The 27,580-nt window shown below is 45.2% G+C and overlaps 1 protein-coding gene across 1 annotated transcript in view; it reads left to right on the forward strand.

The window, feature by feature from the left end:
* The first annotated feature begins 9,643 nt into the window (after nucleotides 1-9,643).
* The window catches only part of LOC309563790 (arsenite methyltransferase-like), a 102,027-nt gene continuing 84,090 nt past the window's right edge, over nucleotides 9,644-27,580 (forward strand). Inside the window, exon 1 of the mRNA XM_082268403.1 lies at nucleotides 9,644-9,753. Within this exon, the coding sequence (XP_082124529.1) occupies nucleotides 9,725-9,753 (29 nt within the window). The 5' untranslated portion in view covers nucleotides 9,644-9,724. The remainder of the gene's footprint in view (nucleotides 9,754-27,580) is intronic.

The following is a 27,580-nucleotide window of genomic DNA, read 5'->3' on the forward strand; positions in this document are numbered from 1 at the left end:
CCCCTGCAGGTTTAAGTCATAATGTACTAGCTTGCACTGCATACCTTCTGGACACGGAGGCCCCCCAGCGCAGCGCTCTCACGGATTCCTGGTGCTTCCATCTTCGCCCAGTCTTCCTTCCAGGTTCGTGGACTCCTGCTGTATGAATTGGCGGGGCTGTGATGATGTCACTCCCGCGCATGTGCACAGGAGTACCTGCCCTAGCACGGAGTTCTAATTGAGGTATTTATAATTGTAAGGCTGGGAAAGTCACCCAAATGTAAAGTAATGTAGAACTGTACATTTTTATTTTGGATAAAACACAGGAACCTGTCTACTTGGCCTGGAACAGCCGGCTGCTGCCCAAACATCTGACTGTCACACAGAATGCACAGAGTCTTTTAGTCACACAAACCTAATCTCACCACTCAGAGAAGATGCTGCTCCACAGTCCGAAACAGGAATCTGTTTCCAGACTTTAGCATCTTCCCCAAGCAGCCTGAGAGTTTTATAGGAGGCCAGAGCATGGAACCTGTTACACCTGAGGTCGTTAATCCCACATGGAGCCCAAACAGGCTCACTACACGGTGCAAAAAGGAAAACAAATTAGTGTACAGCACGAACCTGGGACAAATAGGTTTCACATCCTGGACACAACCCATCGTTTTTCCTGGCTTCCTGACACATACCCTCCCCCCCCCCCTTTTGTTTCAACTATAGAGTTGGGACACAAGTTTCCAGGCATGCGTGCACTTGGGACAAAGCATCTGCATTTCCCATTCTAACACCAGGGCGGTGTTTCACTGTAAAATAGAATTCTTGTAGGCCCAGGAACCACCTATTCACCCTCCTATTGGTCTCTTTGTTCTGTGCCATAAACTTTAATGCAGCATGATCTGTTACCAGCTCAAATTGTCTACCTAATAGATAGTACCCAAAAGAATCTAAAGCATTTTATCGCCAAACTTTCTTTCTCAATGGTGGCATAATTTTCTTCACAGGACTTTAATTTCCAACTGAGGTAAATGATGGGGTGTTCTTCCCCATTGAAAACCTGAAACAACACAGCTCCTAAGGGGGGTAGGAGTACCGCGCTTCAAAGGTGTGTATGTGATATAAAGTGTCTTAGCAATAAAAAAATAAATATTCTATTGTGACTGGTGTATAAAATCCTTATAAATAATGACTTAATATTGATAGATGTATAAATTCACACTCAATATATAATCTCCGAAATAAAGGGGCCAATATAGTGAAGTATTGTCAAGATGTTTATTTATATATATAAAAAGGTATTCCACTCACATGAAGCTGCTAAAAACTGCGCTTATCAGATGCGGGACTGTTCCTGCCCGTTCTCCGCTACGTCTCTTCCGGTGCTATGCCCTACGCGTTACAGTACGTCCTCACATAGCTTCTTCAGGGGATCCCCTTTATTTCAGAGATTCGAGGTACCATCTATGACCTCATAAGTCGATCCCCATTATAAGAAGTACACTGGCAGCCATCATGGTCACAGGGCTCCAGAGGAGGAGAGGAGAAAGGCGTACACCCCCTGAGAGATCCTAAAAAGTCTAATTATTTAAGAGATGGAGGTGAGCATGTAGCACACCTAGTGGTCACGTGCACTGAAGAGCACCCGCATGCATTGAATATAAAAGGAAGATTCATATCACTGCTATCACTATATGGAACACTTGAGCACCTTATGATGCGTAGCAGTATTTAATCACCTGTGAATGTATATGGACACCCACATCACCATTTATATAGAGTGATATAGAGACTCTATACCAAGCACAGAGCACTTTTTGTTTTTATCATTTATATATATCACCATAAGCACTACCAATTGAGATATTTTAGAATTTATATTTATTTGTATGATTATGTGTATTATATATTGAGTGTGATTTTATACATCTATCAATATTAAGTCATTATTTATATGGATTTTATACACCAGTCACAATAGAATATTTATTTATTTATCACTAAGACACTTTATATCACACACCTTTTGAAGCGCGGTACTCCTCCCCCCCTCAGCTTGTTTTTATTGTGTGGTTACCAATAACATTACATGCGGCATTGAAGGCATAGAACTTTCATATACCTACAAGACAGCGCGAGAATTACACCCCCTTATATTTAACATAGCTCCTAACCCAACATCTGATTCATCAGTCTGGACCACCACAAGGTCCCTTGAAAAGTCACGTGAGTACAACACTGGCTGACTACATGAGGCCTGTTTTAACCACTTTACCCCCAGCCACTGTGCTGCTACTGCGGCACAGTGGCTCGTTCCCGTCCAGCGACGTAGACCTACGTCGCTGGACTCCTCCCCCTGTAGGCGGCGCGCTCCCGCTGTTTTCATTCACAGCGGGAGTCGGGCCAGGGGAGGAGCGGCGGCGATCGCCGCTGCTCTGCCCTGATCGTCGGGGAATCGAGTGAGGAGATCCGCCCGCCTGTGTAAACAGAGCGGGCGGATCTCCTAAGTGACAGGGACTGACAGATCGGAACATCCGATCTGTCCTTCTGTCACTCAGTCACCTCCCCCCCCCCACACGTCAGTAAGCACCAGGCATACATTAACCCCTCCCTCTCCAATAAAATTAACCCCTTCACTGCCAGTGTCATTTTTACAGTAACCGTGCATATATATAGCACTGATTGCTGCAGTAATGTCACTGGTACCCCCAAAAGTGTCAAAAATGTCAGTCAAGGGTCCGATCTGTCCGCCGCAATGTCGCAGTCCCGCAAAAAAAATCGCAGATCACCGCCATTACACGTTAAAAAAAAAAACACCAAAAATGACAGAAATCTTTCCCGTAGTTAGTAAACGCAATAACTTTTGCACAAACCAATCAAAATACGCTTATCGTGATTTCTTTTTACCAAACATAGGTAGCAGAAAACAAATTGGCCAAAAATTAAAAAAAAAATTGATTTTTACATTTTTTTGGGGGGGAATTTCATATAAAAAAATGTTAAAAATATTGTTATATTTTCAAAATAAACGCTCTTTTTTTGTTTGTAGCGCAAAAAGTAAAAAGCGCACAGGTGATCAAATACCACCAAAAGAAAGCTCTGTTTGTGGGAAAAAAAAGGACGTAAATTTCGTTTGGGTACGGTGTCGCACGACCGTGCAATTGTCAGTTAAAGTCGCACAGCGCCGAATCACAAAAAGTGGCCTGGACGGAAGACAGCAAAATCCTCCGGTGGTAAAGTGGTTAAGGCCTCATAAGCTGCTTCCACTTCAGGGGTTCATTTGATTATGTTGAATCTGTTTTTATTAGAACAATCAGTTGCACATAGAAAGTTACATAACGTACATTGCTTACAATATCAACGAATCACACATTAAACCAATGCCACATAGGTAATGAACATCTATATGAACAGCGACCATAAATGACAAATCCGTTTATAGTGGCTAAAACAGTATAGTGCATTGCAGGACTCTTAGTTCTCGGTTTGACCGTGATGGGGAATCATAAGTAGTAATAAACACTATATATGGAAATATGCAAACAGAATTTAGGAAGGGAAAGCCGAAAGAGTTAGAGCAGAGAAAGAAGAAATAGGAAGGGGGGGGGAGCCAGGGGTTCATTTGATTATGACAGACTCTTTCTCTTTTGTCGAAATGGTCAGGGGAGTAGCCTGTGAGGCAAAATGGGGAATAAAGCGGCGATAATAGCCAGCGATTCCTAAAAATGCTCAAACCTGCTTCTTGTGGTGGGACGTGGTTAACTCTGAATAGCCTCAACTTTGTTTACCTGGGGTTTTATTAGGCTTTTCCCAATGGTTTATCCCAGATAGTTGGCTTTCTCTAGCCCAATATTACATTTTTTTAGATTGGATGTAAATCCAGCTTTCCAGATGGAATCTAACATACCTTAACCTTTGGTAAGTGTGGATCCCAATCCTCACTATGGATGACCACATCACCTAGGTATGCAGCAGCATAGGATACAGATCAATCAGTATGTCTATGCCTTGCATGGGATAGATGTCACACTTTTGTATTTTTTTTAAAAGTGGCAAAAGTCATCACAAAGTTTCAAACTCCCATTTGGTTTGGACACTAATACAATAGGATTGAGCCGGTTCTATAACCCCCAGCTCAATCATTTTTTTTACTTTTTCACAAATTGCCTCTCGCCTGCCTTCTGGAATTCGATACGGTTTCAACTTGACCCTTTTCCCTGGTGTGGTAACAATGTCATGTTCAACCCCAGGCACCCAACCTGGTAATTCAGAAAATGTCTCTTTTTTTGCAGAGCACAAACTCTCTAGCTCAGGGATTACAGTTTAGGAGAAGCTGGAAGTGAGATAGTTTCAACAACCAAGGATTCCATATCCTTCCATGGTTTTAGCAAATTCACATGATATACTTGCTCAGGTTTACGGCTTCCTGCTTGACTAATTTTATAATCCACATCCCCCGTTTTTTCCAACACTTCATAGGGGCTCTGCCATTTGGCTAGGAATTTACCTTCGACCGTGGGGACCAACACCAACACCCTATGACCAGGTGAAAAAGAATGGACCTGGGCCCCACAATTGTAAATCCTCTGCTAAACCAACTGGGCTTGAGCCAAATGTTTCTTCACAATAGGTAATTCTGTCCTACATTTGTGCTACGTGTTTGATCATTGTCCCTTACCTTACTGGAGGCTGAGGTGAAGAGAGGGCTCCCCTTGTGGCTGAGTGCAGATTACCCCTGAAGGTGGTGACAGAGGGTGCTATGCCGAAAGATGCACAGGTTGCCTGCAGGTGAAGCTGCCTGATGAAACCACATGTGATGACACCCACGGGTAGAGAAGGTGGTCACAGCCAACAGTTCTCTGGAGGTGCTGGAGGATCTTGAGAGAGGAATAAGCAGGAGCAAGGTTAGAAACCAGGCCGGGGATCAAACACAGCAAGTCAGTTAGAAGCAGAGGCAAGCAGCGTAGTCGGGATCAAGCCAGGGTCAAACACATGATATTAATCTGGAATAGACAGGAGCAGGTCCGAGAAGCAATCCAGGTTCAGAGCCAGGAGAGAAGCAAGAGCAGGTCAGAGGTAAGCCAGTTCTGTAACTGGTAATCAAGCAGAAGCACAAGACACAGGATACAAAGCTGAAGATAATCCAGCAATGTATGATAGCCACTGGTGTCCTTATATATGCCAGTGAACACTGGCAATTAGCATGCTTTGCGTACACCAATGTGCCGTCGCGTATGCCAATGCGTGCCTTTCGCTAATGCGCATGCGCAAATTAGCATGACAATATTAGGCATTGGCATATTTGCCAGTACTTCTTGGACTTTTTACCTGACAATCATACTTGTATGCGGGGATCTCTCAACCTCCCATGTTTCCTTTGCAATATCCAATAGCCCCCATGGGTGCCCCCCATACAGTAGCTCAAAAGGAGAGAACCCTGTGGATGATTGGGGAACCTCTCTGATAGTAAACATTAAAGAAATAGGCCATCACAATTCTTTCCGTCTTTATCCACCACCTTCCTCAGCATTTGTTTTAACTCTTTGCTAAATCTTTCAACTAGCCCGTCTGTATATGGGTGACATACTGAATGACATTATTGGGTCACTCTTTGGATATTCTACACATAAACTGGGTGCCCTGGTCAGTTAGTACTTCTTTAGGAATGTCCACATGGGGGAAAACCTGAAATAGCTCTTTGACAATTTTTTTGGCAGAGGTGTTTGGGGGAGGAATCACTTCTGGGTAACAGGTGGCATAGTCCATTATCACCATGATATGTTGGTGTCCTCTAGCCGACTTCTGCAAGGGGCCAACCAAATTCATGGTGATCCTCTCAAAAGGGACCTTAGTGATGGGCTGGGTAACTAAAGAGCAAACAGTAAATTTCCACTTCATTAGTAATCCCAGGCCAATTGAACCTCTGTGTGATTGTTTCAAGGGTCAAGGGTTTTTCAAGTACAGGAAGGCAAACCTCTCATCAGGATTAACTAATTCCCCATATCTTTTCCTAGTAATATGGGGTCCTTCAATTGGCAAAATATTCTCTGCGTACCTCTAGATCATCAAACACTAGAGGTTTTTGTTCCTCTTGTGAGCTTGTAGGCTCTTCCCTAGGCCCTGTTTCCGCTAATACTGACAAGAGAAACTCAGAAGAATCCTCGCACTTGGAGTATGACTTTGGAGAACCCTCAGGCTTTGAAGAACCACTTAATGGTAAATTTCGGCAATTCCCTATGGTGGGCCTCCACCTGTTCCAGGACTTGTTGCTGGGTTGCAAGGCTCTGTTGCAAAGCTTGTTGTTGGACTGCAAGGCCCTGTTGTAAACTTGCATTTATCTGCTGTTGATTTGCATTTGCCAGAGCAAGCTGTCTCAGTATCTCCTCCATGTTGGCCCTACTTCACCTGCCCCACAAAACTTCCACCCTATGTGAGGGATTAGCGCAGTAGCATGGTGTGCAGTAACCGCTGGTTGGGTCACAGCACAGTGAAATAGGCACAGGCCGACAGCAGGTTCTTTGTCAAACAAAAACTGTGATTTGTTTACAAAGTCTGGAGTTACAAAGTGCAGCTATCAAAACAGCAAAAATAAAATTGAACAGAAAATAAACCCTTGCCACTTTGGGTGTCTAACTACAAAACACAGGAACCTAGCTACTCGGTCTGGAATAGCCTACCGCTGCCCAAACTCCTGACTGTCACATGGAATAAATAGTCTTTTAGTAGCACAGGGCACATTTCACTAAGCAATATTTTACCGCATCCAAGTATGCAGTAAAATAACAAATAGATTTCAGGAAAAAAAAACTGTTTAATGCAGAAACTTTCCTTAAAATTTAGCATGCATTATCTTTCCGAAGTATGTCTTAAATACCGCATGAAATCGTGCGAAAAGTTATTGCAAGCATCTGATATGATGCTTTTCCAAAAAAGCGTTAGGCAGCCAGCAGTTTGGTCATGGCTGGCATGGCATGGCTTTTCTGTGTTACAGGGTTAAGGTACCCTATGAGTTGTGTATAAAGCTCCGTGATAAGTGGCTTGGATAACCTGAACTTCTGCAGGTTATCATCATCCATGAATAGATCCAGCAGTTTGAAAGGACCACTTGACATCTCCTCCTCCTCTTCTGCATTGCTTTAAATTCCAGAAGACTGGATTCAAAGGGCTCCATCATCTATGCTATGCCATCTACCAGCCTCAAAATACAACTCCTCACTAAAATCTAGCTGACACATGCTGCAGCTTGCACTTTCCCAGCTATTTTTCAAACCAATCACTGGGAGGGTCTGACCATTGCCATAGTTATTGCGAGCTTGGACCAGTACCTAATAACCGCATGCATTTATTTATTTATTTCCTTTTCGTGAATTGATTTGAATGCCTTTTTAGGCGGCATTTAAAGAGCGCTCTTAGTATTTATACTAAATAGCGCATACAAGCAATAGTAAATTGACATTTTCATTATTGCGTGTGTTAAGTGGTCATGTGACCAACATAACGCATGCCATAACTTTTAGTGAATTGCGCCCACAGACCTAATCTCACCACTCAGAGAAGATTACCCCCCCCCCCCTTGGGGTGTCAGGAAAATTGGGCACTAAAGCCGGGGTTTCCCTCAAGAAGGGCATATGCTTCACCTTCACCTAGCTCAGCACAGCAATGCTCGGTGACAGGCAGCACAGCCCTGGGCACTGTGAACTTCAGAGCTGCCTCCACACTTAAAGTATAAGTCCAGGCAAGACCTAGCTAATGCTAAACCTGCTCTGTGCCACATTCTAAACCTAATCTATCTAACCCTGTAAAGCAAAAATAACTTTACTTACCTATTCTGCAGCCGATCTGATCTGGTCCCACGCTGAGCTGTCAGTGGCGGTTTCAGTGTGGAGGCGGGTGCAGGAGAGGCACTCGACAATGGAAGCCCCATAGTAAGTCTATGAGTGACGTCACTTCCCATTCATTTCACAGCCGTTGTCGGTCCTCTCCTGCACACAGCTTCCGTCGCTGGAGACCAGACTGGATCAGGTGTAGAATAGGTAAGTACAGTGATTTTTTGCTTTACAGGGTTAGATGATATAGCACCCTCCTAGGTAGGTGCTAGGAAAAGCATATATGTGGCCCTGTCTGCTTATCAGGGGGGCCTGATTCAGTTAGTGAGGCTGCAATGTGTTTCCATGTGTGGTCTGTTGAGTCTGGGGAGTCTCCCCACTGTGTCCAATGAGGGCTCTTGTTGGACAGTGGAGGAAGCCTGTCCAATAGTGCATCAGGGTCTATAGCTGTCTCAGTGGGCGGAGTTTGCCGCAATGCATCCTGGGATTGGATATAAGCCTGAGGGGAGCATGTGACAGGGGGTCTTTGGTGGGAAGCAGAGTCCCAGGAGGAGGTTGATGGCTGTCTCTCCTCCTGTTAGAACAAGTGAGGGTGTCCTGAACAGTCGGCCTTGAGGACCGGAGGTTGAGCTGGGCTACAGGAAGAGGATCCAGAGTGTTGCTGACCAAGTGGAGTATGCTGGGCAGAAGTTTCCAGGAAAAACAGTGTTGTGAGTACGTGAAACTGCCCAGGGGTCTGCCTAGGAGAGGGGGCCACTCCAGAAGGTCAAAGGGATCTGGGAGCCAGCTAACCAGTAGAGGAGGCTTAGGAAAGGGGGTGCCAGTGTCTAAGCCCTGAAGATAAGTGAGTGAAAGAGGGCGTCAGTGTGGGCCCTGAAGTGTTCAGCAGTGCAGCAGTATACAAGTAACTACCTCAGCAAGAGTGCTTAGGGGAGCTCAAAGAGGACTTCTTTAGTCAAAAAGCAGTCACAAGTCAGTTCAGTGTTAACAAGCATCCGGCCAGCATTAACTAGCGTCAAGCCAGCGTTGATAGGCATTCAGCCAGCGTCAAGTCAGCATCAAATAGCATTTTTCAAGTTGTCCCTGCAAAATTGTGCATAGTTCAGTTCAAGGAGTATCCCACTCATCCCTTCTCCTATCCAAGTTACAAAATAAACATAAAACACAAAGATACTGGACTGGTCATTGTCTAAGTGCTCATACTTGGAGAACATGCTTAAATGTGCTGTTGTTGCTAGCGGTAACCCAGGGGGACCCATATCCAGCAAAATGGCTGGGAATTGTGCTACAATAGATTAGTCTTAGAATGTGGCAAGGTTTAGCATTAGTTAGGTTTTGCCTGGACTTATCCTTTAAGCTGGAAACACACTATGAGAAAATCGGGCAAACGACCGTCCAGTTTTCCTCAATGTTTCAGGAAGGAAGGAAATAATGTATGAAAAATCTCGTACGACAAATGCTTTCTTTTTGTTGTTTCTGATCATGCGCAGTCTTTCGTATCTGATTTTTCTCCTGTGAAAACAGTACACATTAAACAAAAATAATTTGTCCTGATCATGTATGAGACAAATTTTGGAGTTTGTCTCTTAAAACTCCAAAGTGTAAAGTTGTGTACACACTATACGAAAATCGAACGTTTGGGCCTCGTATTGAATTTATCTTCTGATTTTCTCAGTGTGCATCTAACTTCCATCTGTCCTCCTGGCCCCTACTCCTCCTTCTCTCTCCCAGTCAGATGCAGACATTCCAAACACCCCCTTCTCTCCCTCCAGCCCTTGCTATAAACAGTTCCCTGCCAAGGAGTCCCACCTCTAAGTCCAGCACAAAGACTATAACTGCTGAACTGGAGGCGAGGGAGATGAGGGGGAGCTCGGCATAGAGCCAAGTCAGATCGGGGGGAGGGGTCAGCAGGCACAGGAGCTGAAATGGCACAGATAACGACCCTCTGTGAAAGGTAGGGCAAGGCTTAAGTGCCCTTTTATATCAGACTGTCTGTATTACTTATTATACAACCCGCTGCATGTACTTCATGGGGACCCTCTAGAGATGAACACAAGAGTAATAGATGATGACAGAGAAGGGGACATAGAGAAAGGGAAAAAGAGAGATGGGGACAGATGGGACATGGGGCAGTTAGAGAAGCTACAGGGAAACACAACAAAGGAGAAGGGGGCAAAACAGAAGACACACAGGGCGGACTCCACTTTGCTTAGCGGGGGATCTGTGAGCTAAACCCCTGATAAGCAGAGTGGGATAGATGACAGGTCCGTGTCCGCTCTTGAAGGGACACAGCCCACTCTGCTCCATGGTTGGCCGGATGTAAATAGACTCTGCTGTCCGTTTACACCCGACTGCCATCTGATCCGATTTGCCCAGATGGAAGAGAACAGATCCCCTTCCGTTTGTTTTTAGCGGTCCAGATCGGATTGGAGATTACACCCGCTGCTCCATGGAGGAGGATGGAGGGTACAATCGCGTCCACCTGGGCGGATCCAAACCAGACTGCTCTTGTTAAAGTGCCTTAAAGGCAAAATTGTAGAGATTGAGAAAAATATATGTACCTTTCAAAGTGCTAATGCAATAACTATGCAGAAAACATACTGTTCATTAAAAACGTCAAATAAACTTGTGCAGACCTGCTGCAAGATGTTTGCACCGACTTCAGTGCGCCATCAGCAAGACAGAGCAAACACCATCTGCTTACCAAAAAATGTGACCTCATAAATAAATAAATTTATGAGGTCATGTGCGCTTGTCATCTGACGGATATTCGCAACCACTTTACTCAAAAAGCGACAATGCAGGTATAATATCTTTCTCCCAAGAGAAACTCTGTCCATTCTAGTACCAACCACAGGCAACCCTGTAAATGCAAAGAATAAAGCAATCAATTGTGCTGTACCAAGGCAGTTTAACTATTTGTCTCTTTATCCTAGTAGCGTTTGCTGTAAGTACATTACTTTGATAAAGCAGCACAGTATGTCCTGGTAATGCACTATAGCATGCTATATACTTGCATATATATATATATATATATATATATATATATATATATATATATATATATATATATATATATATATATATATATATATATATACACACACATTGTGGCTTGCAAGTGGTTTAGAGGGTTATGGCCGAAGCTATCAGCCATAATCCCGATATTTATTTTTCAGCCGGCGACTGGCTTTCTTATAAAAGCAGTCAGAGTTGCTAAATACCTGCTGAGTTGCTTTCAAAAGCAGCAGGAGGGGTCATCCTGCCACTCACCGGTGTTTCTGGGGCTTACTGTTTTTACTGGCGCACTCGAGAAACTATCTGAGACGTCCTGTGGCTGGCCAAAGAAGTAACCAGAGACCAGATGGCCTCTATCATCTTGGAGCACTTCCAGTCTAGAAGGGAAGTAAATAATTTTAATTTTTGCTTTGAAAGGTAGAGGAGAGATTTGGGGTCTTATTGACCCCAGATCTCTCCATAAAGAGGACCCCTGTCATCTCTTATTTCTATTGCAAGGGACATGTACATTCCTTGTGATAGGAATAAAAGTGATCAGAAAATAAATAAATAAAGGGACAAGGTAAAAATTAAAAATAGATTAAAAATAGAATAAATAAGAAAATAAAAGAAAAAAAATATGTAAAGCGTCCCATTCTTCTGTGCTCCCGCGCAGAAGTGAACTCATATGCAAGTTGCACAAGTTACATATGTAAACAGTGTTCATGCCACACATGTGTATTATCGACACAAACGTTAGAGTGAGAGCAATAATTCTAGCACTAAACCTCCTCTGTACCTCTAAACAGGTAAAAGGTAATACCCCTTGGTAGGTATCAGTTAGCAGCTGGTGCATTAGGGGCGCAGGGGCGCCGCCCCGCCTATCTATGCGACCGGCCCCCTAATCTACATGCAGGGCGCCGGATTCATGGAGTTCAATGGGATTATTTTTTTCTGAAGCACGTGATTAGAGCCAGAGGCTCTAATAGGCTTCAGAAAAGGGTGGGCTCGGGTGCAGAGCACTGCGACCCCGAGCCCACCCAGTTGTGTGACAATAGCGAATTAATATTCGCTATTGTCACACGGATCCTCCTCCTGGTCAATCCTCCTGAGACCTGTTTCATGATTGGCCGAAAAGTGAAGCCATGCCATTGGCCAAAGAGGAGGGAGGACTCGAGGAGACACAGGGGACTGAGGAGAAGCCGCTGCCTCTGCTGCCTGCCCTTCACAGTGAGTGAGCCGGCGACCGGGGGGGGGGGGGGATTGAGGTGTGCAGCCTTGCCTTTGTAATAGGACAGCTTTTACTCTGTGTGTAGAGGCAGCTCTTACTGGTCTCCCCTTTTTTTATTTATGTACTTGGCAAGCAGAATACATGTGATAATATACATAAAAGGGGTCCCCTTTGCTGTATGTACAGACCATTTTAATTTAGGTGTAGATGTACTAATCAATATATATTTTTTTTAAAAACAGACGATTGCTCAATGTATGTAACTGGCATTGGGCTCAATAGTTACTGTATTCCTTTCCCTAATCTGTGAGGAAACAGAGGTGTACACAATTGTTGGGTCTTTGCAGGAATTCTGATCTCCAGGTATGATCTTTATTGCATATTTACATTAGCTCAGCTTGGTCCTATGTAAGTATGCATAGGTCATACCTAAAAGGAAGCTGGAAATCACTGTAGTAGTCAGTGCTAATACAGTGATCGCTGTAATCTTTCAGGCCCTGTGCCAATTAGCTGCCCCTCTGACCTGGTACTAACCACAGCGGCTTGCTTGGCACTGCCACCTTTCATAAAATCTTTTCCTTTGAGCAAGGTGAAAAGGATGAACAGTTACCTCCATGATCTGCAGCTTGTTCAAGAGAATGGTACAGGACCCAGGCGGTCACAGCTATCCTCTGTAGTAGTCCTGAATAGTACAGCTTTCCCAGCACCCCCTCAGGTGTGCTACAAGGGGGGGGGTGTATGGTGTGGTCCGTCTGACGCCCCCCCGGCCCGTGGAGCACCAGCCGCCACCAGTAGGTATACTTCTGCCGGCCAACCTGTAAAGATTTTAGGAACACTCGGAAATAAGACATCAAGGCAGGTATGGTCTTTCAGTCTGTATTTGACTGGATTCAGGTCAGGACAGCTTTTATACAGTTCATAAAGGGGATGTGACATTATTTTCCCAGACCAAATAAAAATATACATATGATATTTAAGCACAATGGACATAACATATACATAGCAGGAAACAGATGTATACATAACAGGAAAGCAAACTCAGGAAAGAAACATCTGAGAATTGCAATCTGTGCGATCAAAAAATATTCTCACAACTCAGAAACAATGGGAGAAAATTTACATCCTCAATAGCTAAAATGTCTAAGTTACAAAGAGAGAAATTTTCAGCAAAATTAAAAAGTTAAAGCATAACTCTAAGCATTCAATTAAGCGTGACTATATAACATTTAAATAAAACATAATTCCAACAAGTAAACTGATAACATTTTTAAAGCATCACCTTTTTTTTTGCATTAGAATTCATTAACCACTTAAGCCCCAGCCCTATTTCGGACACTTTTTGTTTACAAGTTAAAACCAGTATTTTTTCCTAGAAAACTACTTAGAACCCCCAAACATTATATATATTTTTTTAGCAAAGACTCTGGAGAATAAAATGTCGGTCATTGCAAAATTTTTTGTCACGCGGTATTTGCGCAGCGGTGTTTAAAACGCCATTTTTTTGGAAAAAAATAGAAAAATCACATTTCACTGCATTTAAAAAATACTAAACAGTAAAGTTAGCCCATTTTTTTGTATATTGTGAAAGATGATGTCACGCCGAGTAAATAGATACCCAACATGTTACGGTTTAAAATTGCGCCCCCCCGTGGGATGGCGACAAACTACGGTCAATAGAGATCTCAATCTGCGACGCTTTAAATTTATTTAACGGTTACCAGTTTAGAGTTAGAGTGTAGCTCTTTTTTTTAAATTATTGCCCACGCTCTGGCAATCGCGGCGATACCTCACATGTGTGGTTTGAACAGCGATTTCATTCACGGCTCGACTTGCGTATACGTTTTTTTTTGTGCGCGAGCTAACGGTGACGGGGGCGGCTAAATTTGTTTTTTTTTTTTCCTATTTATTTTTTCTTTTTTTTTAACTTTATTACAGGTTTAAAAAAAAAAAAAAATCTGATCACTTTTATTGCTGTCACAAGCAATGTAAACATCCCTTGTGACACCAATATGTAGTGACAGGTACACTTTATGGAGGGATCGAGGGTCTAAAAGACCCTAGACCCCTCCACTACACTTCCCTGTATGCAAAACGCCGAAAACGGCATTTTTGCATACAGCTGTTTTTCAAATCTGCCGCCTTTTGCAGCAGAGTAACCCGGAAGTGACGTCATGGACGCCACCTCCGGGTTACGTCATCGGAGACCCGATCGATGCCGTTTCCGGCATTCATCGGGACTCCATCCAGCCAGCGGACGTGCCGGCTGGGTGCTCGGGGCTCCCGGTGGGACGGGAGCCCCGAGCAAAGCCACGGAAGGCGGCGGGAGGGGGGGGGGACGTCGGCTTCAAACCTCTAGCTAGAGACATCATCCCGGTATAAGCCCGCAAAGTTTACCGACGTAGCCCTACGTCGATATGCGGTAAGTGGTTAAAGTGTATTTTTTACAATAAAATTGTGTTCGTAAAACCGCTGTGCAAATACCATGTGACATAAAATATTGCAACGAGTGCCATTTTATTCTCTAGGATCTCTGCTAAAAAAAAATATATATATATATATATATGTATATATATATATATATATATATATACTGTGTATATATATATATATATATATATATATATATATATATATATATATATATATAATATTTGGGGGTTCTATGTCATATTCTAGCAAAAAATATACTGATTTAAACTTGTAAACAAAAAGTGCCAGAAAAGGATATACAAGATTGCCTGTGGTTGGTACTGGACTGGACGGAGTTGCGAAAGGCCGCTCTTGGGAGAAAGCTATTATACAGTGGGTACGGAAAGTATTCAGACCCTCTTAAATTTTTCACTCTTTGTTATATTGCAGCCATTTGCTAAAATCATTTAGGTTCATTCTTCTTCCTCATGAATGTACACATAGCACCCCATACTGACAGAAAAACACAGAATTGTTGACATTGTTGCAGATTTATTAAAAAAGAAAAACTGAAATATCACATGGTCCTAAGTATTCAGACCCTTTGCTCAGTATTTAGTAGAAGCCCCCTTTTGATCTAATACAGCCAGGAGTCTTTTTGGGAAAGATGCAACAAGTCTTTCACACCTGGATTTGGGGATCCTCTGCCATTCCTCCTTGCAGATCCTCTCCAGTTCTGTCAGGTTGGATGGTAAACGTTGGTGGACAGCCATTTTTAGGTCTCTCCAGAGATGCTCAATTGGGTTTAAGTCAGGGCTCTGGCTGGGCCATTCAAGAACAGTCACGGAGTTGTTGTGAAGCCACTCCTTCGTTATTTTAGCTGTGTGCTTAGGGTCATTGTTTTGTTGGAAGGTAAACCTTCGGCCCAGTCTGAGGTCCAGAGCACTCTGGAGAAGGGTTTTGTCCAGGATATCCCTGTACTTGGCCGCATTCATCTTTCCCTCGATTGCAACCAGTCGTCCTGTCCCTGCAGCTGAAAAACACCCCCACAGCATGATGCTGCCACCACCATGCTTCACTGTTGGGACTGTATTGGACAGGTGATGAGCAGTGCCTGGTTTTCTCCACACATACCGCTTAGAATTAAGACCAAAAAGTTCTATTTTGGTCTCATCAGACCAGAGAATTTTATTTCTCAAAATCTTGGAGTCCTTCAGGTGTTTTTTAGCAAACTCCATGCGGGCTTTCATGTGTCTTACACTGAGGAGAGGCTTCCGTCGGGCCACTCTGCCATAAAGCCCTGACTGGTGGAGGGCTGCAGTGATGGTTGACTTTCTACAACTTTCTCCCATCTCCTGACTGCATCTCTGGAGCTCAGCCACAGTGATCTTTGGGTTCTTCTTTACCTCTCTCACCAAGGCTCTTCTCCCCCGATAGCTCAATTTGGCCGGACGGCCAGCTCTAGGAAGGGTTCTGGTCGTCCCAAACGTCTTCCATTTGAGGATAATGGAGGCCACTGTGCTCTTAGGAACCTTAAGTGCAGCAGAAATCTTTTTGTAACCTTGGCCAGATCTGTGCCTTGCCACAATTCTGTCTCTGAGCTCTTCAGGCAGTTCCTTTGACCTCATGATTCTCATTTGCTCTGACATGCATTGTGATCTGGAAGGTCTTATATAGACAGGTGTGTGGCTTTCCTAATCAAGTCCAATCAGTATAATCAAACACAGCTGGACTCAAATGAAGGTGTAGAACCATCTCAAGGATGATCAGAAGAAATGGAAAGCACCTGAGTTAAATATATGAGTGTCACAGCAAAGGGTCTGAATACTTAGGACCATGTGATATTTCAGTTTTTCTTTTTTAATAAATCTGCAACAATGTCAACAATTCTGTGTTTTTCTGTCAGTATGGGGTGCTATGTGTACATTCATGAGGAAGAAGAATGAACTTAAATGATTTTAGCAAATGGCTGCAATATAACAAAGAGTGAAAAATTTAAGGGGGTCTGAATACTTTCCGTACCCACTGTATCTGCATTGTTGCATTTTAAGTGAATTAGCTGAAAATATCCAGCAGATGACCAGCACAAGTTTATCACAGCACAATATTATTGGACTTTTTGTATGAAATGTATGTTTTATGCATATTATTTATTGCACCAACACTTTGGAATGTACATATATTAATTATTCTCTATATTTATCGCATTGCACTTTATTGTGGTTCACACTTATATGATGGATGTTTTTTCTTTTTATATATTTATATTTTTGTAGCAGGTTTTCCAGGCATTGAGCCTGATGTGGGTCTGCCATTGTTACCGGTGACACCTTCTGCCCATTTAAGCTGAATACCCAAGTGTGAGATTAGAGATAATGACCATTCCAGCATCTTTGGTTTGTTTTGTTTATTTGATAATGGGGATGGGAGAAGGAAATGAGTGTGATACTCCTCTGGCTCAACTAGGTACAACTGGGACACTTTGCAGAAAAATGCCTGTTAGCGCTGTCTTGACGCCAGCTGGATGCCCACCAACGCTTGCTGGCGCTTGGAAAATACTTACTTGCTTGAATTTGACTTTTGACACTCTGGTTATCTCAAAAGTCCTGTAAACAGCTCCCTCCAGCCCTTCACTGACTGAGGTAGCTCTTTGTAACTGCTTGTGCTGCTGCAACTCTTAACTCTGTACACTGCACGCTGTACACTTTAACTCTTCAGGGCCCAACCGCTGGCGCCCCCTTTACACTTCAGGGTCCTCTCACTAGGCACCCCCTCTGAACTTCAGGGTCCTCTCACTAGGCACCCCCTCTACACTTCAGGGTCCTCTCACTAGGCACCCCCTCTACACTTCAGGGTCTTCTCACTAGGCACCCCCTCTACACTTCAGGGTCAACACTGGCACCCCCTTTACAGCTAGCTGGCTCTTGGATCCCTTGGAACTTCACCGGAGTGGTCCCCTCTGCTAGGCAGACTCCCAGGGGCATTTAAAAGTACTCACAAACTCGGAATGATTTCCTGAAACTGGACCCCCCTCTTCTCCACTGGTCCTCGGCACACCGGATCCTCTCTGCAGCTCAGCTCAGCTCACTCAGTCCTCTCAGGCAAGCCACCTGGGACACCCAATACTGCTGACAGGAGGAGAGACAGCCATACTCTCTCTCCACTCCCAGAATCCTGTGCGGCAGAATCTGCCTTTCTGGGGTAGATACAGGTCTGAATGTGCCACTGATTGGGTTTCTTCCACTGCCCAATGAGAACCCTTCTCATGGAGCCAGTGGGGAGACTCCCCAGTCTCAATAGCAACACCTGGGAGACATGACAGCCCAGCTGAAAATCATGGCTCTGCTGTTAGGCAGTCAAGGTTCACTATACTTTGCCTTGCACCTACCTTGTAGGGTGCTACATCTTATTCTCTTTTTCAATAAACATACAAAATGATTCAAGTTATTACAAAAATCGCCAATTATATACACACAATGCTTATAAACGTTACATTCTTAATATCCCCCCCCCCCCCCCAAAAAAAACATAATATTTCCATCTTCTCTCTCATTCTGACCTTATTCTCCCCCTAATTCTCTCCAATACTTCATGGTTCCCTGACATTACAGGCCTCCTAGGTCCGGTTTCTCTGTTCCCCAAGGTGTCGCCAACCATAGTCCCCTACACCCCACGTTTTCACATAGTCCTCCGTTTTTTTAAACCTGAGCCAGAAGTTTTATATCTGTATTTAAAAGGGAAATTGGTCTATAGCTCATCGGTACCGCAGGATCCTTCCCCTCCTTCAAGATAAGGGATATATAAGCAAGGAGGGACTTGCTTATACCATACCATATTGAAAAATTTGCGTAGCTTGGGGATTAGGATTTTTTGGAACCTTTTATAATATAGGATCGAGTAGCTGTCAGGGCTCGGACTCTTCCCTAGGGCCATATTCTTTATTGCTGCCCCCACCTCTTCACATGTGATCCGGGCCTCTAAATCCTCTAATGCCTCTCTATGCAGTCTTGGAAGATCGAGCTCCCATAGATATTCCCTCAAAGCCATGCCCTCCTTCCCTTTTTCCCTTTCTTCCCCTTTTCGTCTGACATTATAAAGCTGGCTATAATAGGAATGGAACACCTGAGCGATATCTGGGGATGCATACGCTATTTCCATATTCTCCTTTTTATTTTTGGGGATATGGGTTGCATTTTTTTTCCTCACTGCTTTTGCTAGCCATTTCATGGGTTTGTTTCCCCATTGATATTTATCTTTTATAACTAAGTGAAATATACTTTTTTTTTTTCCTGCTCCATAAAGGCGCTTATTCTCCTCTCTTCCCAATTAATACCCGCTGCTCTGGGATACCTTTGGGTCCAGTCTGTTGCTCCAATGTATGAATCTCTCCCAGTAACTGGCTCATCCTCTCCCTCTTTTCCTTCTTCCTTTGTGTCCCAATGCTTATTAGTATCCCCCTTATACAAGCCTTATGCGATTCCCACAATATTGATCACGGGATCTCTGGTGAATCATTGGTGGCAAAGAAATTCTCCAATTCTTTTTCTACTCCCTCCACTATCTTACAATCCTGGATGAGTGAGTCATTCAGTTTCCATGTCCTTTCTCTAGGTGTTACAGCTGACCAATCTAACTGGACTATCACTGGAGCATGGTCCAGAAGTGTGATGGGTTTAATTGACGCATCTTTAAGGGAGACCAAAAGTTGATGTTCTATTAAAATATAATCAATCCTTGAATAAGTTCCATGTGCTGGCGAATAACAAGTATAATCTATAGAGTCTGGGTGTCTGACCCTCCAGGCATCCACCAACTGATACTTTCCCAATAGTCTCCTAGTTTAGTTCTGCCCTTGCAGTGGGAGTCGGGAAGTACCCGCTGATGAATTCAAACACGGGTCTAACCCATATTCAAGTCTCCCACTACAATAAGCCAGCCTCCCCTCCCTAAATGTCATTTGTTTTTTCAGAACTTTCCTCAGAAACTAGTTTGGAGCCCTATTCAGGGAATAAATGTTTGCCACAGTGCACTCCACATCCACATGGTCCACCCATCCCCTTACACAGTGCAGAGCATTTCACCTGACCCATAATACACTCCAGAGCATTTCACCCCTACCCATAATACACTTCAGAGCATTCCACCCATCCTATGATACACTGCAGAGCATTACAACTATTCCATGATGCACTTAAGAGCATTTCTCCTGACCCATAATACACTCTAGAGCACATGTGTCAAATACAAGGCCCGCGGGCCGAATGCGGCCCTTCAAGCCATTTCATGTGGCCCTCACACCTTTCCTGCACCTGCTGCAGCTCCCTCATCTCTGCCTCCAACTTGTCTAAGCAGTCGGCAGCAGAGAGGAGGACAGAACTCCTCCTACAGATCTTGCTCTTCTCTGTGCAGCTGCAGAACACCATGGCAGAACCAGTGTTCTCCAATAAAGTTTCTTGTGGATGATACCAGCGAAGTGCCAAACCTCCTTTTCAGACTTGCATTCTTTGCTACAGGAGTGTGTGGGCTCCTTGCCGGTCTGCACTTGTCCTTCAAAGCTTAAGTCTTAACTTATTACTAAAACCAGTAATAATTGAATGCAGAGGGAATTATGTATTATGATAAAAAGTAGATACATTTATATGGTCTTACAGATACAACCGGCCCTTTGAGGGCAATCATAATGCTGATACGGCCCGCAATAAAATTAAGTTTGACACCCCTGCTCTAGAGCATTCCACCTATCCCATGATACACTGCAGAACATTACAACTATTCCATGATACACTACAGAGCATTCCACCCAATGGCGGAACTGCCAGGGTCGCAAAGGTTGCATTTGGTGGTGTGGTGGACGGCCCCAAAATGGCAGGAACATGTGAAAGGGTCCCACTGCAGGACCGTGATAAATGGCCCCATGATGGGAATTAAGGGCCCTGGGATTTAGGTCTCTAAGCTCGAAAGGGAAGGGCCTCAGGCCCAATGAAAAAAGCCCCAGGACCAGTAGGTCAGGGGGTCCCTTCATGGTTTCTTGCATCGGGGCCCTGAAAATTCTAGTTATGCCTATGAACTGAGCCAATTATACACTGTCTAGTTGTGCATTATGATAAAAAAAATGTATCCACTCAGGGTCTAGTTGTTGCTAATTACCCAGAAACTTTCATACATTGGTAAATTAAATGGGTTGTAAGGGCAGAAGGTTTTTTATTTTAATGCATTCTATGTTGTAAGATTAAAAGCCTTCTGTGTGCAGCAGCCCCCTTCAGCCCCTCCTCCCCCAATACTTACCTGAGGTCCATCTAGATCCAGTGATGTTACACGAGAGACTCGACTGTCCAGGTGTCAGAGAAACGGCCATGCTGCAACTGGCAACTCCGCCAGTACTTCCAATGGCCGCAATGGACTCAGGCCATAGACTCATTGTCAGTGAAATGGCTGTGCTGCAACTGGCAAATTTGCCAGTACTTCCCATGGCTGCAATGGACTCAGGCCATAGACTAATTCACTGGCCTATAAAAGGACTCTGCTCAGCCCATCTGATTGCTGGATTGTCTTCAGCTCTTCCTGTTTCCTGTGCATTGCTACTTCCTGGATTCCAGTTTGACCCGGCTTGTTTCTGACCTGTCTGCTCTCTCTCCTGGCTTTGACCCACGGCTTCGTCTGACCCTTCGATCCTGCTCCAGTGTTTGACCCTCGGCTTGTGTGACCATCCTTGCTCTCTTGTCCTCTGCCTGACTTCCAGTGTACCGATCCCGGCTTGCTCAACGGACTTGCTTCTGCTCAATCCCCTTGTCTTGGCGACCTGTTTGGACTGATACCTGTGTATGACCCTCGGCCTGGCTTTTACCTGCACATTGCTTGATTCCCTGGAGGCCCTGCAAGTTGTTCTAGGATATCCTTGTGAACCTTTACCTGCACTCCACAAGCATCCAGTGCTCCTTGGGACGCGTCACCTCCTGTCCCACTTCCAGGGGTGATTCGCACCGAGCTGCAAGGGAAGCCCTCTCAGCATTTCGGCCTCTACCAAGAAGTGATCTGACAGTACAATCCAGCCATGTCAGAGGCCGACAGAGGTGCTTCCCAGCTCGAGGCTCTTTGTCAGCAAGTCTCCTCTTTAACACAGGCGGTCCAGAGACTGCAGGACGGTTATTTTCAACTAGAGGGTCGAGTGTTGAACCTAGCTGGCGCACCCTCTCCTTCCGACCCCAATCAACCGCCCGCTAGCTCCGGGGGCACCTCCACTCAGCAAGGACCAGCCGGCCCTGCGCAGGCAGCCATGGTTTTCCCACCTGAACCCAGGGTACCTACACCCGAACGCTTCCGTGGGGAACGGAGAAGGTTCAGATCCTTTAAGAATGCATGTCTCTTGTATTTAGCCCTTCAGCCCAGAACCTTCTCTTCAGAGACCGTCAAAGTAGGATTCATAATTTCTCTGTTGTCAGAAGAACCCCAGACCTGGGCCCATAACCTCCTTGAGCAAAAGAGCCCCTCATTGAACTCTGTAGACTCCTTCTTCCAGGCCATGGCCCAGTTATATGAGGACCCCCAACGGACTGTTACGGCTGAATCAGCCCTACATGCCTTACAACAAAATAAACGTCCTGTAGAGGACTATACCATTGACTTCCGCAGATGGGCCGCGGATACAGACTGGAATGAGCCAGCACTCAAGTACCAGTACCGTCACGGATTGTCTGAAGCCCTTAAGGACGAGTTAGCTCGGGTAGAAACCCCTACGTCTTTGGAAGGTCTAATCTCACTGGCAATCCAACTGGACAGGCGCCTGCGGGAGAGACGCTCAGAGCGCCTTCAAGGGGCCCGACCTACCTGGGTACTCCCGAAAGTCCCACTTGCTGCTTCACCCCATCCTGGGCCTTCTGTCTCCGGGGGATCAGAAGGAGAACCCATGCAGATTGGTCTAATCCGTTCTGCCTTGACCCCCGAGGAAAGACAACGTCGCCGTCAAGCTAACCTCTGCCTTTATTGTGGGGAATCTGGCCACTTCCTACGCAATTGTCCTGTGAGACCCAGTAAGTCCTATTCACGACCTCTGCTGAACTGTCAAGTCGCTGGGTCATCCCCTACTCATCTTATTCTCCCTGTCTCCCTACAGGTAGCAGAAAAGAAGATTCGGCTTCTGGCGATCGTTGATTCCGGGGCATGTAGTTGCTTTCTGGACCGTTCTTTAGCTCAAAGACTGTGTGTCCCCATGCAAGCTAAGGAACAGCGACTCCATATTCTTCTGGCTGATGGTTCTTTGCCCAGTTCCGGGCCTGTTACTGAAGAGACGTGCCCCATCTTCACCACGACAGATTCTCTTCACCAGGAATTCCTACGATTTGACGTCCTTTCCTCACCAATGTTTCCCATTATTTTAGGACTTCCCTGGCTACAGGCCCACAACCCACAGATTGATTGGGTTAAAAGAAGGATCTCCTTCACGTCTAATTACTGCCTGAACCATTGTTTCCTACCTGGATCTGATACTTCTGCTGCTTGCCTGGCCGTCCAACCAGTACATGATCTCCCGGAAAATGTCCCCGCAGTTTATGAGGAATTCATGGACGTATTTGATAAAAAAAAGGCTGAAGCTCTGCCTCCTCACAGGCCTTATGATTGCCCTGTAGAACTTCTGCCTGGAGCCGAGATTCCTTTCGGAAGAATATTCCCGTTATCTGAGAAGGAGCTGGAAACCCTCCGGATTTATATTAACGAAAATTTGGAAAAGGGTTTTATCCGCCCCTCCTCCTCACCAGCAGGGGCCGGGATATTCTTTGTCGAAAAAAAGGATGGCACACTAAGACCTTGTGTAGATTACCGGGAGCTTAATAAAATTACTATTAAAAACCGGTATCCTCTACCTCTTATCCCAGAACTGTTTCAACGTTTCCGGGCAGCTCGGATCTTTACCAAATTGGATCTCCGTGGAGCTTACAACCTTGTTCGCATTAGGAAAGGAGATGAGTGGAAGACGGCGTTCAGAACGCGGTTTGGCCATTTTGAATATCTGGTCATGCCTTTCGGGCTGTGTAACGCCCCTGCTACCTTCCAACATCTAGTTAATGACATTTTTCGGGAATTCCTGGATCTCTTTCTGATTGTCTACCTAGATGACATACTCATTTTTTCCTCCACTCTGGAACTCCACCGGACCCATGTTAAAAAGGTACTATTTACTTTAAGGAAACACGGACTTTATGTGAAACCTGAGAAATGCGAATTCGAGAAAGACTCCATTCAATTCCTGGGTCTCATTATCTCAACAAACGGCATTTCCATGGATCCACAGAAAGTGCAGTCAATTCTCGATTGGCCAGCCCCCTGTGATAAGAAAGGAGTTCAACGCTTTGTGGGGTTTGCTAACTTCTATCGGAGGTTCGTGAAGGGGTTCTCTATGATTATCTCCCCCATTACCCAATTGACCCGCCAACAGGTCCGTTTCCATTGGTCACAGGAAGCTCAAACGGCCTTTGACAAACTGAAGACGTTGTTCACCTCAGCACCTATTCTCCAGCATCCTGATCCAACCCTACCTTATGTGCTTGAAGTGGATGCTTCAGAAATAGCCACTGGAGCAATCTTATCTCAAAGACAAGGCCCGAAGACTCTTCTGCACCCTGTGGCTTTCTTTTCCCGGAAGATGACACCTCCGGAGAGAAACTATGACGTAGGGGATCGGGAACTCTTGGCCATCAAATGTGCCTTGGAAGAGTGGAGATACTTGCTTGAAGGGGCTACTCATCCCATTTTAATATTCACAGACCACAAAAACCTGGAATACCTCAGGACAGCAAGACGCCTGAGACCCCGTCAAGCTCGATGGGCCTTGTTCTTTTCCCGGTTTAATTTTCATCTTACTTACAGGCCAGGGTCCAAGAACGGAAAAGCAGACGCCTTGTCCAGAATGTTTCCAGATACCCCAAACACAGCCGAACCTAACACCATCCTCTCGGCTCAAAATTTTTTGCTTATTCAAACGGATCTGCAATCAGCAATTAAGCAAGCCTCAGTTCAATGTCTCGAGCCTGGGACCTCTTCCTTGGAAAAACGCGGGGGATTCTTGTGGTTCCAAGAAAGGATTTTTGTTCCTTCACAGATCAGACTACAGGTCCTAAAGACTTTGCATGATCACAAGCTTGCCGGGCACTTCGGGGTCAGGAAGACATGTGAACTCATTCAGCGCCACTTTTGGTGGCCCAATTTAGTTCGGGACTGTAAATCCTATGTGGGTTCTTGTATTACGTGTCAGCGTAACAAGGGGGCTAAGACCAAGTCCTGGGGCCTGTTAAGGCCATTGCCCATCCCGGAACAGCCCTGGAAGCAACTTTCTATGGATTTTATAGTGGAATTACCACCTTCAGAAGGTTTCACTACTGTCCTGGTGGTGGTGGACCGTCTCTCGAAGATGGCGCACTTTTTGCCTATGATTGGCACACCTTCTGCCGTGGAAACAGCTAACATGTTTATTAAAGAAGTGGTCAGGCTACACGGTCTCCCGGACAGTATAGTATCGGACAGAGGCGTCCAATTCACTTCCAAATTCTGGAAAGAGCTTTGCAAATCCTTGTCCATTAAGATATGCCTATCATCAGCCTACCACCCGCAGAGTAATGGTCAAACGGAAAGGACCAACCAGACCCTTGAACAATACCTACGTTGCTTTTGCACTTGCTCCCAAGATAACTGGGTCTCTTTACTTCCGTGCGCGGAATTCGCGTATAATAACGCCCTGCATTCTGCAACCAACCAGACCCCGTTCTGGGTGAATTACGGGTTCCATCCTTCTTTTTTGCCCAGTGCTTTCTCAGAAACATCAGTTCCTGCAGTGCAAGACCGGATAATGGCTATCAGGGATAACTACCGGGTGCTACAGGACTCCATATCCAAAGCCCAACAGGAGTACAAGAAATTTTATGACCGCAAGAAAAAGGAAAATCCTATGTATAAGGTCGGGGATAAGGTGTGGCTCTCCTCAAACAACCTACGACTATCTTGCCCTTCTAAAAAGTTGGGACCAAGGTTTATTGGGCCTTTTAGAATCAAAAGGATGATAAACCCTGTGGCTTTTGAACTGGCTTTACCTAATTCATACAAGATCCATCCTGTATTCCATGTTTCCCTGCTAAAGCCTGCAATTTCTAGCCCTTTCCCAGGGAGGGAAGAATTGCCTCCACCTCCAGTTTCAGTGGAGGGTGAACCTGAATATGAAGTGGAAACCATTCTGGATTGTCGAAGAAGGGGTGAGCTCATACAGTATCTTATTAAATGGAAAGGTTACCCCACTGAAGACAATTCCTGGGAACCCGCTAGTAACCTGCATGCCCCCAGGCTGGTACAGGAATTCCACAGGAGATTCCCGGAAAGATTGGCCCGGTTGGGCATCCGGAGGCTGCCCCTTGGGGGGGGGCACTGTCAGAGAAACGGCCATGCTGCAACTGGCAACTCCGCCAGTACTTCCAATGGCCGCAATGGACTCAGGCCATAGACTCATTGTCAGTGAAATGGCTGTGCTGCAACTGGCAAATTTGCCAGTACTTCCCATGGCTGCAATGGACTCAGGCCATAGACTAATTCACTGGCCTATAAAAGGACTCTGCTCAGCCCATCTGATTGCTGGATTGTCTTCAGCTCTTCCTGTTTCCTGTGCATTGCTACTTCCTGGATTCCAGTTTGACCCGGCTTGTTTCTGACCTGTCTGCTCTCTCTCCTGGCTTTGACCCACGGCTTCGTCTGACCCTTCGATCCTGCTCCAGTGTTTGACCCTCGGCTTGTGTGACCATCCTTGCTCTCTTGTCCTCTGCCTGACTTCCAGTGTACCGATCCCGGCTTGCTCAACGGACTTGCTTCTGCTCAATCCCCTTGTCTTGGCGACCTGTTTGGACTGATACCTGTGTATGACCCTCGGCCTGGCTTTTACCTGCACATTGCTTGATTCCCTGGAGGCCCTGCAAGTTGTTCTAGGATATCCTTGTGAACCTTTACCTGCACTCCACAAGCATCCAGTGCTCCTTGGGACGCGTCACCTCCTGTCCCACTTCCAGGGGTGATTCGCACCGAGCTGCAAGGGAAGCCCTCTCAGCATTTCGGCCTCTACCAAGAAGTGATCTGACACCAGGACTCTCCTCCTCATTGACTTAGACAGCAGCGAGGTGCCATTGGATCCCTCTGCTGTCAATCAAAGTCAGTGACCCAATGAGGAGCAGAAGGGGGAGGAGCAGGGCTCGTGTCTGAAAAGGACACAGGGAGCTGCAGCTCGACTCAGGTGCCCCCATTGCAAGCTGCTTGCTGTGGGGGGCACTTAACAGGAGGGAGGGGCCAAGAGCAGCAAAGAGGAGTGCTAACGAGGGACCCGAGAAGAGGAGGATCCAGGCTGCTCTGTGCAAAACCACTGCAACAGAGCAGGTAAGTATAACATGTTTATTATTTTTAAAGAAAAAAATTCAATACTTTAGTATTACTTTACGTTTTTTAGTAGTATATAATCGGTACCAGTTATACATACACAGTTAAGGTAGTGTGCTTACTTTTTCATGTCTTTTAGTGTGCTATAAGTATGACTTTGCAAAGGTCATCCAGTGCGTGTTTACATTAATTGCTTTCAGCTCACTCTGTAGGATGGGTTAAAGTTCACGCAACCAGCGTAACCATTCTGCCTGAGAGTTACTATTGGACAGGTATAAGTTATTTTTAAAGAGAATGACAGTTTTGTCACAAGTACACAAATGCTCCAAGCCTGGACGCTGCATTTTCTCAGGGCTTTGTGAATGATCATAAAACAACCACTCCTCTTTTATTGAAAAGTGAGATTCTAAATAGTCATATAAAGGACTTGTACAAAGTAGAGCAGCTGCCACATTCGTTAACCAGTTGGAAATATCACATTCCAGGTAAGATTTCCATCTATCACAATTTTTTCAACTGTTGTAGGTCTTCGTTTTATATCATGTTTAATTATCCCCATAGCCAGTGCAGCAAATACTTATGAATGACCCACCCTCTAATCCCCTCTCAATCTCTCTTTCTCCTACTCTATTTACCCGCTTCTCTCCCCTGTCTCAACCTGACCACCAATTGCCATGGCATACTTGCCAACTGTCCCTTTTTTACTGGGACAGTCCCTGCAAATAGGAGCCTGTCCCAGGTAATT

This window comes from Pelophylax lessonae (assembly GCF_965119305.1).
Source record: "Pelophylax lessonae genome assembly, chromosome: 9".
Classification (NCBI taxonomy): domain Eukaryota; kingdom Metazoa; phylum Chordata; class Amphibia; order Anura; family Ranidae; genus Pelophylax; species Pelophylax lessonae.